Source organism: Manis pentadactyla, chromosome 3, assembly GCF_030020395.1.
Source record: "Manis pentadactyla isolate mManPen7 chromosome 3, mManPen7.hap1, whole genome shotgun sequence".
Classification (NCBI taxonomy): Eukaryota; Metazoa; Chordata; class Mammalia; order Pholidota; family Manidae; genus Manis; species Manis pentadactyla.
The window spans coordinates 48,791,920-48,808,262 of record NC_080021.1 but is presented as its reverse complement, the minus strand read 5'-3'; the positions used below and the strand labels follow the sequence as shown (position 1 = coordinate 48,808,262).

General features: G+C 35.4%; 1 protein-coding gene across 2 annotated transcripts in view; it reads right to left on the bottom strand.

Annotated features, from left to right (window-relative positions):
* Positions 1 to 3,183: 3,183 nt before the first annotated feature.
* The window catches only part of C3H8orf88 (chromosome 3 C8orf88 homolog), a 35,319-nt gene continuing 22,159 nt past the window's right edge, over positions 3,184 to 16,343 (bottom strand). For both annotated transcript variants that reach the window (XM_036932748.2, XM_036932756.2), the window contains exons 6-7: positions 5,904 to 6,010; positions 3,184 to 3,303 (exon numbers count right to left, since the gene is read on the bottom strand). In XM_036932748.2, coding sequence (XP_036788643.2) covers positions 3,280 to 3,303; positions 5,904 to 6,010 — 131 coding nt within the window. In that variant the 3' untranslated portion in view covers positions 3,184 to 3,279. The remainder of the gene's footprint in view (positions 3,304 to 5,903; positions 6,011 to 16,343) is intronic.

The window sequence follows — 16,343 nt, the reverse complement described above, 5'->3', positions numbered from 1 at the left end:
AAGATGTGTACTCTCATCTTATGTATCTTTCACGTGAATGTTTCAGAGTTCATGATTCTTAGTATTTGCTGTTTTCTCACATTGTAACCTAAAATCTTTTAGTCACAAAAAGTATACACTTTAAAAAATCGTGATAAAAGAAAAAAAAACCTTTCAAGTGGAAATTTCACTTCATAGGACAGCTTTTGTAGATTTGTCATAAACTATAAAAGTTAAATCAGTGTTTTTGTGATTTTTAAATAACTGATTTTCTGTGAGTGAAGTTTATTCTTAAATAATGCCTAGTCCATTCCCAACTCATGATCCTATGACTATTCACTTTACATTACTTTAAAAGGTAATACATGACCCAATATGACTGGTGTCCTTATGCAGAGAGAATGACAGCAGGAATGTATATGCACAGAGTAAAGGTCGTGTGAGGACACAGTTAAGGAGGCAGCCAACAGCAAGCCCAGGAGAGAGGCCATAAGAGCAACCAATCCTGCTAGCTTAGCACCTTGACCTTGGACTTCTAGTCTCTAGAACCGTGAGAAAATATCTTTTTGTTATTTTAGCTTAAAAAGAAAAAAAAAATACATGAGCATAAAACAACCTTGGCAGAAATCTTTAAAATCTCTATCCATCTGTCAGGTTAAAAACTGGTTTTTTTAAGTGAACAATTTTGTGATAGGGTACCATTTAGTAATGTAACAGTACCATTGTATCACTTATTAGCAACATAATTCCTTGAATAAAGTAAGAGGAGAGTTTCACTTTGAGAAAATCTGGTTCAAATTTTTTAGCATGTGATCCGGAGGGCTAACTTTCCTTATGACAAATAGACATTTGCATTTAAATAGCATTTCAAAATATTTTAAAATTGTTTTCTTCTAAGTGAACAAAGTAGAAATATAAAACAAGCACAAAACATTAGGGAAGGAATAAAATAGTTGGGAAGGTACCAGACAGAAAACATCTATTCCACGGTTTTTAACACTAGAATGACTATAATCCCAGTGTCACTAGAACAACTAACTGTATAACCTACATACTCTGCTGTACAAGCTTATAGTTTTTAATAATAAAATCTACTGTAATCTGATAAACACTGCTAATGAAAATGTGATGCATATAAGATATTTCTTACCATGTTGTTCTCTAGTCCAAATTCCTCTGAAACCCTAGGTCTTCCAGAAAAAAAACATAAGGTAAGTATTTTTCTTCCCTCGTTAGAAAACTCAGGAAAAAAAGATTGAACTAAATTTTTTTAAAAATATAAAATCTGACATACAACAGTTTGTCAATTTATGGACTTTTAACTTTTATCAATAACTTGGTTGGTATACCCCTAGGACTCTCATTCAACCTAAATAAAAGAATTTTTTCATAGCTTCTAGACATAGGTAACACACACACACACACATATATACACACATATGTGTATGTGTCTTTGGTCATTTCTAAAATGATAAACACTATGAAACAATACCTGGCTTAACTCTTAATTTACATACAAACCAAAGAACAACATCAATGGAGATGCACAATGATTATTCAAACAAGGAACGCATATGTACAAAGGCAAATAGATAATAAAAGAGTCTTTGCAGTCTCACTCTGATTATATACAGTAAGAAAAGATCAAAAGACTTTCAAACCAAAGGGACTTTTGACATACAAATTATAGCCAATGATACATTGTTCTGGCCAGTCCATTTCATTATTAGATTCAGAAAGTACATCAAGTTTTTGTGTACTAGGCAGTTTCCAAAGTAGAACACGTCTTTAAAAGGATTCTGCCCTCAGTAATAAGGCTAAGTGGAAGGGCTCTTCAGATTACAAATTGGAATAAGTTTTATCATTTTTTTAACTAGTGTAAAAAACTTTGAGGATAGGCAAATAATGAAACAAACCAGTTTAACTGTAGGGTAATTCTGACCCCAGATCTTTACAAATTATGCATACGTTTTTGTATATGTGTGTAAGAGTGTGTGTATTCACACATACACATATATTGGAACCTATAATATAAAGGGAAAATAGGACAAAAAAATGAAAAAACTGGGTCCTAAGTATAAATATTTTAAAGTCATGAATAAATTTATAGTGAATGGAGATTTTCTTTTTCCTATTCAAAAAACAGTCTTTTCCTGTGGAACAAGCAGTGTACTGTAAGACCAAGATGGAAAAGTTACAATGAATGAAAGCTTGAATCTGGGTAACATACCCAAAGATCAGTGAAGAAAAAGGTATTGCCTTTAAGAATGCAGAATTGAGTTTAAGATAAACTTTCTGCCAAATGATACAGTATGCCTGCCTGGCCAATAGACCTGGGGATCTGAGAGAACTGAAGTAGGGAGAGTTTACACTTACCTTTATGTCAACAATTCTATTTGACACTGGGCTGGGAGAAATTTTTTTTACAGTAATATCCAACAGTGATAAACTGTATGAAGTTTATTGTACAAAATTTCTAGAAGCTAAAAGTCTAAACCCCAAAAATATTCAGCTGTACTTGTTATAAGAAGTTACAGAAATGAAACTTAATGCACCTCAATTATTTGCAAATGCCTAAATTTTTCTTCTTTTGGAAATAGTTTTATGTTACAATTGCTTAACTTCTTTTCATATGGTCTGATCAGTGACACACAAGTTATTTTTCACCTTCAGTTTGTTTCCAAAATGACAATCTCTGCGAGTAATTAGATAACATTAAATTCTTATCAAAAAGCAAGAGGCTGATCATGTGAAAGGAAAAAGAAAGTCTATTAAAGTAATCCCTTTCCTGTCATTGAGACCTAGGCCCTGACCATCCTGAATCATTCTAAGCCCCTGGAGAGACTAAAGATCCTTTCAAGGGCTGGAATGAAGTCAGTGAGAAACAACAAAAGCATCAAGAAATTATGTACCATATATACATCATAGCAAATAATTTATATTTGAGAATCTTTACAGCTTACATTTCCATTCCATTATTACCAGTGATGAAAAACAAAAACTTGCAAGTAGCATGCAAATTAGAAAGTCTTTCCATTTCAGTAACCAAATTCCTACTTTCCAGTGTTACATCCCAATTTATACAGGAAACTACCTGCAAAGCTGAAACTGATTAGAAAATTCTTTATAATTAAAAAATTTTTTTCTCATTTTAGGAGAAACCAAATACACAACCATCAAAATTAAAAATGAATTGTCACAGTCCATTACAGTTATAATTACTAGATCCACTTTATTTGCAGGTATCCAAAATATAAAATGGATAATTCTTCATCTTCATCTTCATCTGTTCTTAAAATGCTACTTAAAACTTTGGTCATTTTCCTGTAATATAGAAGAAAAAGTTAACTTATCAATTAGATTGAATGGATACAGTTTTTACTAGTTCATCAAATCAAATACTGTTTAAAGATCTAAATGCATGTTACCATAGAAAGTACTTAACCAGAATTTGTCTAATGAAACAGTTCTTCTGTCTGAAACATGTAATTGGTTTTTAAATGTATTAGATCATATTCCAAACCTGTTGTTTTTGTAGTACCTAGTTTTAAAAAAATATTAATACATAAAACAAAAAACTCCATTCTAATGTATAAGGTTTTGTTCAAAATGTGTATGTCAGACTTTTAGTTACAAAATAAAATATTATAGATGGGAAGTCTGCAAATGAAAAGGTGTCTACATTTATTTTTACAGACTAAGATCATATGCTCCAAGATTTCTGAACAGGTGAGAAAATTCAAATGTCATCATGGATATTTTTCCTTATTAAACATCCTTGCATGCAAGGTATTACAAAAAAAAAAACCTTTCAAATTTCTGCTTTAATTTTTTTAAAAATTGGCTAGGATCTGCAAGTTAGGGAGTTTGAGACATTGATATATACTATGAATAAGTTATTCAAAAAACTAGAGTGAAAAAGCCTAGGGATTCCAAAAGGGTTAGAAATCCCCCAAATGGAAAACTTCCCATTTGAGCTACTCTCAGCATACCTATCTTATGAGTGTGTCCCAATAGAATACTAGTTGCTTTACCTATATGAAAGTGTTTTTTGAAAATTCTGAAGAAAGTCAAATCCCAAAGTGAAAGACCACAAAAGATGGACATCCAGCATTTACTGAGTGCACCACAGTACATTATATTATTTAATTTTAAGAGGTTATCATCCTTATTTGCAACTACAAAACTGAGGCTCAAGGTCAATGACTTGTTTAGGTTTTAATAGTGTACCAGTACACAAGGTGGAGTTACAACTTGAACTAAGCCTGATGCCAAAACTCACATCCTTTACAATCAAGTAAACATATATTTATTTTGATGGAATTTGATGAACTTACACAGAAATATTCTTCAACATATATTTGTTCTAGCCTTTTATAAGAAGAAGAAGAATGACTAACTGAACAGGATTGAACAGAATAGAGAACCCAGAAAGAAACCTCAAAGGTGGCAGAGAACTATCCTTTAATAAATATTGCTATGATGACTGGCGAGCCATGCAGAAAAAAAACTGTCCCCTTTCCTCATAGCATATAGTAAAATCAATCCAGGTAGATTATAGAACTTAACTGAAAAACAAGAACATCCTGTACTGTCTTCCAAAAGTTTTTTCATGACCCTTCAATAGAAAATATTTCTTCTATATCAAACTAATAAAAAAAGCTTCTAAACAGCAAAGGACACCATCAGCAGGAAAAAAAAGGCAACCTACAGTATGGGAGAATATATTCGTAAATGATTTATCCAGCAAAGGGTTAACATACAAAATACATGAAGTGCTTATACCTCAACACCAAAAAGCAAATAACTCGATTGAAAAAATGAGCAGAGGACCTGAACAGAAATTTCTCCAAAGAAGAAATACAGATGGCTAACAGGCACATGAAATGATGCTCCACATCTCTAATCATCAAGGAAATGCAAATCAAAACCACAATGAGATATCAACTCACACCAGGCAGAATGGCCACTATCCAAAACACAAGAAATAACAAGTGTTAGTAAGGATGTGGAGAAAATGGAACCCTCCTACACTGTTGGTGGGAATGTCAATTGGTGCAGCCACTAGGGAAAGCAGTATGGAGGTTCCTCAAAAAACTAAAAATAGAAATACCATACAACCCAGTAATTCCACTTCTAGGAAGTTTCCCAAAGAAAACAAAATCCCTGATCCAAATAGATAACATGTACCCCTATATTTACTGCTGCATTATTTACAATAGTCAAGATATGGAAGCAACCTAAGTGTCCATCAATAGATGAATGGATAAAGATGATGTGGTACATATACACAATGGAATACTATTCAGCCATAAAAAGAAATCCTGCCATTTACAACAACATGGATGGATCAGGTACTATGCTCAGTGAAATAAGCCAGGCAGAGAAAGACAAATACCATATGGTTTCAGTTATTTGTGGAATATTAAAAACGAAGCAAAACAGAATGAACAAAATAGCAATAGATTCATAGACACTGAGAAGGGATGGGTGGTTACCATGGGGGAGGGGTTAGTGAGGGGGATAAAGGGGCACAAAAATTCTCAGTCATGATGTAGGTTGGTCATGGGAATAGTAGTATAGCATGGAGAATACAGCCAGTGATTCTGATAGACAGTAGCTGTACTAGCTGGTGGGTGGGCGGTGGGAGTGAGGATTTAATAATATGGCTAACTATTGAAACCACTGTGTTGTATACTTGAAACTAAAATAAGACTATCAATTAAAAAATATATTTCTAAAACATTTCTTAAAATACAATGATTCCATTTTATTTCTTATCCAGAGTGGTAATTAGAGTAATAAGTTGTATTATACATTTATACATATTTCTAAAGTATATTTAACAATGAGAATAAAAATCTTGGGAAAATGAAATGAAAATGAAAAAGGTATTTGGAATACAAAATTAGAAAACTACTTACTGGTTTTTGAAGTACAACTGGATGATCAGGCAGAAAGTCTGGTCTTTTTCTGCAGACGGAAACACTTGAGAGCTTCAACAGGAAATCTCTGCTGTATTTAATTCTCTCTATAGATATTAAACATCAAATGTAAAGTTATGAAACATGGAACTCTCCCAGAATACCTTCTGGCTCATTTCCTTCTGGATGTTCCTTAACTGCCCAGTGTTTTATAAAATGATGACTAGTTTCTATAGAAAAGAGAAGGGGGGAGAAAAGCTTTGAAAAACATCTATTGCCTCCAATTTTACTTTTACATGGAAAGGATGACAAATAACCAAGAAAAATGGATGGGAACCATTTCAGAAAATTGGTAATGCAAGCCTTCTTTCATGAGGTTTTTCATATCTAGTAAACCAATCTTGCATTATAAAATACAACAGCAGTAAGGCTTATTCAGATCCTGTCAAAATGGAACCCTAATAAAGTTATCTAGTCTTTATATTAACTTACTAGGCACTTAATAAAATCAAAATAAAGTCAAGAAACATTTTACACATGTTTATCAGGACTGTACTATATATATATATATATATAAAGTCCCTATCATCAAGGGGAACAATGATTAAATATATGCATTCCTCATCCAAAATGATCAAAAGAACTCGCAACCTAGAATTCCATATTGTGAAATATTAGAAAAAAATATACACTGGTCTCTGTCCCCAGTTCCTGGCACAGAACTTCTAAAACCCTTGTAATTTCCTAAGTGATAAGAGCTCTAAGAGCATCTTTTGTTTTAACACTGGGCCTTTGACCCTAGTTCCTGCCACAAAGCTCCTAAATCCCTTGGAATTTCCTGACTGATAAAAATGTCTGTTGTTCTAATGAGGTGACTCCTGGTGGGCTCCTGGATGAAGGCTGGTCACCAAAAAGACCAATTCATGATTAGAAGCTTGAAACTTTCAGCCCCACACCTAGGAAGAGAAGAGGGACTAGAGATTGAGTTAATGCTCAATTATGTCTCCATAATTCCATACATAATTCAAGTAATGAAGCCTCCATAAAAAGTCCAAAAATTAACAGGGCTTGGAGATCATCTTTGGGGTTGGTGAACATACCCATGTACCAGGAAGGTGGCATACCCAACTTCATAAGGACAGAAGCTCCTGCACTTGAGACAGACCTTGCAAGTATTTTCCTAAGTTATTTTAAGAGTTTGGTGACTGAGTCTGTCACAACTACTCAACTATCATATAGCACAAAAGCAGCCACAGATAAAACATGAATAAAGCATATATGGCTATATTCTATTAAGGCTTAATTTCTAAAACAGGCATTTGACCTGAGGGCCATAGTTTGCTGACTCCTAGGTTAAACATTGCAATTAAAGACAATAAATTGAAACAATGAATAAAAAAAGAGAACCGTATTATATACTGCCTACAGGAAACACACATTAAACAAAGACACAGGTTTAAAAGAAAGGGATATAAAAAGATAAACCATGCACAGTCTAGGAATAAGAAGGCTAATGTGGCTATTTTAAAGTGCCTAACAACGGTTTCACAATGCATCTGAAGCAAAATGGCTGAAATAAAGGGAAATAGATAATCCCATAAAAATATCAGGTAATGTAAAAACCCCTTCAGAAATTGATAGAACTAGATTTTTAAAAACTCAAAGACAAAGATCTGAACAATGCCATCAACCAACTTGATTTAACTGACAGTTACAGAAATTACATAAACAACCACAAAATACAAATTATTTTCAAGTAGATACGGAACTGAACAAGACAGACCATAAAACAAGTCTCCATAAATTTAAGAGGCTTGAAAAAGAGCAGACCCCAAATCAAAGAGGAGAAGTTAAAACCAACACCACAGAAATACAAGGATTGTATGAGACTACTTTGTAAAAATATATACCAACAATCTAGAGGAAATAGATAAATTCATAGAAACAATCTTCCAAGAATGAACCAGGAAGAAATAGATCATCTGAACAGACCAGTTACTAGAAAGGAAACTGGATCCAATAATCAAAAATTCCCAATGAACAAAAGTCCAGGACCAGACAGTTTCACAAATAAGTTCTACCAAATATTTTAAAGAGTTAATATCCTTCTCTACTAATTGGAAAAAACAGAAGATGAAAGAATGTTTCCAAATTCATTCTACCAGGCTAGCACTATCCTATTGCCAAAACCACATAAAAACACTACACAAAAAGAAAATTATAGGCCAATATCCCTCATGAACAAAGATACGAAAATCCTCAACAAAATATCAGCAACCTGAATTCAACAATACATTGAATTGTTTGAGTAGAATTTATTCCAGGGATGCAAGGATGGTCCAGTATCTGCAAATCAATGTGACATACCACATAAACAAAATGAAGAATAAAAAAATCATAAGGTCAGCACAATAGATGCAGAAACAGCATTTGACGAAATTCACCCATTCATAACATCAATAAATTGGGTAAAGAGGGAATATACCTCAACATAATAAAGGCCATATATGACAAGCTTGCAGCTAACACCAGACTCAGTGGTAAACAGGTGAAAGTTTTCCCTCTAAGATCAGAACAAAGATGTTCACTCTTGCCATTTTAATAAACATAGTACTGAAAGTCCTAGTCACATTAATCAGACAAGAAATACAAGTAATCCAAATAGGTAAAGAAGTAAAACTGTGACTATTTGCAGATGACATACTATATAAAGCAAGCCCTAAAGACTACACCAAAAAATTATTAGCATTAATAAATGAATTCAGTAAAGTTGGAGGATACAAAAGCAATATATAGAAATCTTCTATATACTAATAATGAACTAGTAGAAAGAAATTAAGAAATCAATCCCATTTACAATTAATTAAGAAAAATAAAATACTGAGAAATAAATTAAACCAAGAAAGTGAAAGACCTGTATTCTGAAAACTCTTAAGACTAATGAAAGAATTTCATCGATGAAGACACAAATGAAAGATATACCATGGTCATGAATTAGAATAGTGTTAAAAGGTCTATTTGCCCAAAGCAAATCTACACATTGCCCAAAGAAATGCCTAAAAAAATAACAATAGTATTTCTTACAGAACTAGAACATATAATCCTAAAATATGTATGGAAACATAAAATACCCCAATAGCCAATTCTAATAACAAAGTTGGAGTTATCACAATCTGCTTTCAAACTATACTACAAAGGTGTAGCAGTCAAAACAGTATGTTATTGGCATAAAGACACTTATGTCAGTGGAACAGAATAGAGAGTACAGAAGCAAACAATTGGGACTACAAACTAAAAAGCTTTTGTACAGTGAAGGAAGCCATCAATAAAACAAAAGAAACCTCCTGAGTTGGAGGAAATATTTTTGAGTGATATATCCAATAAAAGGTTAACATCTGAAATATATAAAGAACTCATACAACTCAATACCAAAAAATAATCTGATTTAAAGATGGGTAGAGGATATGAGTAGACATTTTTCCAAAGAGAGCACACAGACGGCAACAGCACATGAAAATATTTCATTAATCATCAGGAGAATGCAAATCAAAGCCACAATATCCTCACACCAGTCTGACTGGCCAGTATCAAAAAGTTAAGAAATAACAAGTGTTGGTGAGGATGTGGAGAAAAGGGAACCCTCAGGTACTGTTGGTGCATGGTATTATGGAAAACAGTAAATTGACACAGCCACTATGTAAAACAGTATGGCAGTTCCTCAAAAAATTAAAAATAGAACCACCATATAATTCTGTGATTCTACTCCTGAGTATTTACCTACAGAAATGAAAACACTAATTTGAAAAGATTATGTGCACTCCATGTTTATTGTAGCATTATTTACAATAGCTAAGATATGGAAGAAACCTAAGTGTCCATAACAGATGAATGGATAAGGAATGTGGTATGTATATACATACACACATACAAATGGGACATTAATTAGCCATAAAAATCAGAATGAAATGTTGTCATTTGCAATATGGATAGAATTAGAAGGCATTATGCTAGGTGTAGTAAGTCAGACACAAAGACAAATACCACATTTTACTTATGTGTGGAATTAAAAAAAAAAAACAGACTCATAAATACAGAAAATAAACTGGTGGTTGCCAGAGCAGAGGGAAGTAAGGAGATGGGCAAGATAGTTGAAGGGAATTAAGAGTCACAAATTTTCAATTATAAAGTAAGTCATGGGAAGGGAGTCAAGATGGCGGCATGAGTAGAGTAGCGGAAATCTCCTCCCAAAACCACATACATCTATGAAAATATAACAAAGACAACTCTTCCTAGAATAAAGACCAGAGGACATAGGACAACATCCAGACCACATCCACATCTGTGAGAACCCAGCGCCTTACAAAGGGGCAGCCCGAGCCAGGCCACGCCCACAGCAACAACGGAGATTAACTCCATAGCAGCCGGGCAGGAAGCAGAAACCCTGTCTGCGCGCAGCTGCCCAGCACAAGCCACTAGAGGTCGCTGTTCTCCCAGGAGAGGAGGGCCACAAACCAACAAGAAGGGAAGTTTTTCCAGACGTCACTCGTCCCAGCTCTGCAAACTATTCCTATCACCATGAAAAGACAAAATTACAGGCAAACCAAGATCACAGAGACAACACCAGAGAAGGAGACAGACCTAACCGGTCTTCCTGACAAAGAATTCAAAATAAAAATCATAAACATGCTGACAGAGATGCAGAGAAATACGCAAGAGAAATGGGATGAAGTCCAGAGGGAGATCACAGATGCCAGAAAGGAGATTACAGAAATGAAACAAACTATGGAAGGATTTATAAGCAGAATGGATAAGATGCAAGAGGCCATTGATGGAACAGAAATCAGAGAACAGGAATGCATAGAAGCTGACATAGAGAGAGATAAAAGGATCTCCAGGAATGAAACAATATTAAGAGAACTGTGTGACCAATCCAAAAGGAACAATATCTGTATTATAGGGGTACCAGAAGAAGAGAGAGGAAAGCATATGGAAAGTATCTTGGAAGAAATAATTGCTGAAAACTTCCCCAAACTGGGGGAGGAAATAATCCAACAGACCATGGAAATACACAGAACCCCCAACAGAAAGGATCCAAGAAGGACAACACCAAGACACATAATAATTAAAATGGCAAAGATCAAGGACAAGGAAAGAGTGTTAAAGGCAGCTAGAGAGAAAAAGGTCAACTATAAAGGAAAACGCATCAGGCTAACATCAGACTTCTTGACAGAAACCCTACAGGCCAGAAGAAAATGGCATGATATATTTAATGCAATGGAACAGAAGGGCCTTGAACCAAGGATACTGTATCCAGCACGACTATCATTTAAATGATGGTGGGATTAAACAATTCCCAGACAAGCAAAAGCTGAGGGAATTTGCTTCCCACAAACCACCTCTATAGGGCATCTTACAGGGACTGCTCCAGATGGGAGCACTCCTAAAAAGAGCACAGAACAAAACACCCAATATATGAAGAATGGAGGAGGAGGAATAAGAAGGGAGAGAAGAAAAGAATCTCCAGACAGTGTATATAACAGCTCAATAAGCGAGCTAAGTTAGGCAGTAAGATACTAAAGAGGCTAACCTTGAACCTTTGGTAACCACGAATTTAAAGCCTGCAATGGCAATAAGTACATATCTTTCAATAGTCACCCTAAATGTAAATGGACTGAATGCACCAATCAAAAGACACAGAGTAACAGAATGGATAAAAAAGCAAGACCCATCTCTATGCTGCTTACAAGAAACTCACCTCAAACCCAAAGACATGTACAGACTAAAAGTCAAAGGATGGAAAAACATATGTTAGGCAAACAACAGCAAGAAGAAAGCAGGGGTTGCACTACTAATATCAGACAAAATAGATTTCAAAACAAAGAAAGTAACAAGAGATAAAGAAGGACACTACATAATGATAAAGGGCTTAGTCCAACAAGAGGATATAACCATTCTAAATATATATGCACCCAACACAGGAGCACCAGCATATGTGAAACAAACACTAACAGAACTAAAGGGGGAAATAGACTGCAATGCATTCATTTTAGGAGACTTCAACACACCACTCACCCCAAAGGATAGATCCACTGGGCAGAAAATAAGGACACGGAAGCACTGAACAACACAGTAGAACAGATGGACCTAATACACATCTATAGAACTCTACATCCAAAGGCAACAGGATATACATTCTTCTCAAGTGCACATGGAACATTCTCCAGAATAGACCATATACTAGCCCACAAAAAGAGCATCAGCAAAATCCAAAATATTGAAATTCTACCAACCAATTTTTCAGACCACAAAGGTATAAAACTAGAAATAAATTCTACAAAGAAAACAAAAAGGCTCACAAACACATGGAGGCTTAACAACATGCTCCTAAATAATCAATGGATCAACAAACAAATTAAAATAGAGATCAAGGAATATATAGAAACAAATGACAACAACATAAAGCCCCAACTTCTGTGGGACGCAGCGAAAGCAGTCTTAAGAGGAAAGTATATAGCGATCCAGGCACACTTAAAGAAGCAAGAACAATCCCAAATGAATAGTCTAACATCACAGCTATCGAAATTGGAAAAAGAAGAACAAATGAGGACTAAAGTCAGCAGAAGGAGGGACATAATAAAGATCAGAGAAGAAATAAACAAAATTGAGAAGAATAAAACAATAGCAAAAATCAATGAAACCAAGAGCTGGTTCTTTGAGAAAATAAACAAAATAGATAAGCCTCTAGCCAAACTTATTAAGAGAAAAAGAGAAACAACAGAAATCAACAGAATCAGAAATGAGAACAGAAAAATCACGACAGCCTCCACAGAAATACAAAGAATTATTAAAGACTACTATGAAAACCTATATGTCAACAAGCTGGAAAACCTAGAAGAAATGGACAACTTCCTAGAAAAATACAACCTTCCAAGACTGACCAAGGAAGAAACACAAAAGTTAAACAAACCAATTACGAGCAAAGAAATTGAAACAGTAATCAAAAAACTACCCAAGAACAAAACCCCTGGGCCGGACAGATTTACCTTGGAATTTTATCAGACACACAGAGAAGACATAATACCCATTCTCCTTAAAGTTTTCCAAAAAATAGAAGAGGAGGGAATACTCCCAAACTCATTTTATGAAGCCAACATCACCCTAATACCAAAACCAGGCAAAGACCCCACCAAAAAAGAAAATTACAGACCAATATCCCTGATGAATGTAGATGCAAAAATACTTAATAAAATATTAGCAAACCGAATTAAAAAGTATATCAAAAGGATCATACACCATGACCAAGTGGGATTCATCCCAGGGCTGCAAGGATGGTACAACATTTGAAAATCCATCAACATCATCCACCACATCAACAAAAAGAAAGACAAAAGCCACATGATCATCTCCATAGATGCTGAAAAAGCATTTGACAAAATTCAACATCCAGTCATGATAAAAACTCTCAGCAAAATGGGAATAGAGGGCAAGTACCTCAACATAATAAAGGCCATATATAATAAACCCACAGCCAACATTATACTGAACAGCGAGAAGCTGTTCCTCTGAGATCAGGAACTAGACAGGGATACCCACTCTCCCCACTGCTATTTAACATAGTACTGGAGGTCCTAGCCACGGCAATCAGACAAAACAAAGAAATACAAGGAATCCAGATTGGTAAAGAAGAAGTTAAACTGTCACTATTTGCAGATGACATGATATTGTACATAAAAAACCCTACACCCCAAAACTACTAGAACTGATATCGGAGTACAGCAAAGTTGAAGGATACAAAATTAACACACAAAAATCTGTAGTTTTCCTATACACTAACAATGAACCAATAGAAAGAGAAATTAGGAAAACAATTACATTCACAATTGCATCAAAAAGAATAAAATACCTAGGAATAAATCTAACCAAAGAAGTGAAAGACCTATACTCTGAAAACTACAAGTCACTCTTAAGAGAAATTAAAGGGGACACTAACAAATGGAAACTCATCCCATGCTCGTGGCTAGGAAGAATTAATATCGTCAAAATGGCCATCCTGCCCAAAGCAATATACAGATTTGATGCAATCCCTATCAAATTACCAGCAACATTCTTCAATGAACTGGAACAAATAATTCAAAAATTCATATGGAAACACCAAAGACCCCGAATAGCCAAAGCAATCCTGAGAAAGAAGAATAAAGTAGGGGGGATCTCACTCCCCAATTTCAAGCTCTACTATAAAGCCATAGTAATCAAGACAATTTGGTACTGGCACAAGAACAGAGCCACAGACCAGTGGAACAGACTAGAGACTCCAGACGTTAACCCAAACATATATGGTCAATTAATATTTGATAAAGGAGCCATGGACATACAATGGGGAAATGACAGTCTCTTCAACAGATGGTGCTGGCAAAACTGAACAGCTACATGTAGGAGAATGAAACTGGACCACTGTCTAACCCCATATACAAAAGTAAATTCAAAATGGATCAAAGACCTGAATGTAAGTCATGAAACCATTAAACTCTTGGAAAAAAACATAGGCAAAAACTTCTTAGACATAAACATGAGTGACCTCTTCTTGAACATATCTCCCCGGGCAAGGAAAACAACAGCAAAAATGAACAAGTGGGACTATATTATGCTGAAAAGCTTCTGTACAGCAAAAGACACCATCAATAGAACAAAAAGGAGCCCTACAGTATGGGAGAATATATTTGTAAATTACAGATCCAACAAAGGGTTGACGTCCAAAATATATAAAGAGCTCACACGCCTCAACAAACAAAAATCAAATAATCCAATTAAAAAATGGGCAGAAGAACTGAACAGTTCTCCAAAAGAGAAATACAGATGGCCAACAGACACATGAAAAGATGCTCCACATCACTAATTATCAGAGAAATGCAAATTAAAACTACAATGAGGTATCACCTCACACCAGTAAGGATGGCTGCCATCCAAAAGACAAACAACAACAAATGTTGGCGAGGCTGTGAAGAAAGGGGAACCCTCCTACACTGCTGGTGGGAATGTAAATTAGTTCAACCATTGTGGAAAGCAGTATGGAGGTTCATCAAAATGCTCAAAACAGACTTACCATTTGACCCAGGAATTCCACTCCTAGGAATTTACCCTAAGAACGCAGCAATCAAGTTTGAGAAAGACAGATGCACCCCTATGTTTATCACAGCACTATTTACAATAGCCAAGAATTGGAAACAACCTAAATGTCCATCGGTAGATGAATGGATAAAGAAGATGTGGTACATATACACAATGGAATACCACTCAGCCATAAGAAGAGGGCAAATCCTACCATTTGCAGCAACATGGATGGAGCTGGAGGGTATTATGCTCAGTGAAATAAGCCAAGCGGAGAAAGAGAAATACCAAATGATTTCACTCATCTGTGGAGTATAAGAACAAAGGAAACTGAAGGAACAAAATAGCAGCGGAATCACAGAACCCAAGAATGGACTAACAGGTACCAAAGGGAAAGGGACTGGGGAGGATGGGTGGGTAGGGAAGGATAAGGGGGGGTGGAGAAGAAGGGGGGTATTAAGATTAGCATGCATGAGGGGGGGAGAAAGGGGAGGGCTGTACAACACAGAGAAGACAAGTAGTGATTCTACAACATTTTGCTATGCTGATGGACAGTGACTGTAAAGGGGTTTATGGGGGGACCTGGTATAGGGGGGAGCCTAGTAAACATAATATTTTTCATGTAAGTGTAGATTAATGATAACAAAAAAAAAAAAGGGGGGGCGGATTACTCCCTGGTAGGATAAAACTAACTGTAAATCAACGATTAATGCATGCTTTAAATATCCTTAATTTTGATCCCTTAAAGGGTGTCAGATGATCAGCTATGGAGGTACATTTTTCTGATAATATTCCTTTCTCTTAAAAAAAAAAAAGCAGTTCCTGTGTGGTGACCTCCAATGAGTTCTACACAATGGTATAAAGGGCATATCAAAGTGTGGGCAAAGGGTCTGTTTCTGTTTATACAGAAGATCAAAGCCTAATTTGGCTACCCAGAAAATGAACTAAGATACGATATGAAGAAGAACTTCCAACATCAGCACTCTCTGGAAGAGTCATACCAGAAGATGATCATCAAAAAACCTCAACAAAAATCCAGGCGATGCTGCAGTTGTAGCTGCATTCATCCCACCGGTTCCTGGACTTGCCATTGGAATGAAGAAGGAGATATCTAAGCTGGCCTGTGCATACAGTAGAACAACAAATTTGACTGGATCTATACTGTTGGAACTCAACCAAGAATTAGGAGAAGTGCAAGTTGTAGCACTCAAAAATCTTACGACTGCAGACTATCTACTGTTAAAAGAACATATGGGATGTGAACAGTTCCCAGGAATGGGCTGTTTTAATTTGTCTGATTTCTCTCAGACTGTTCAAGTTCAGTTGGACAATATC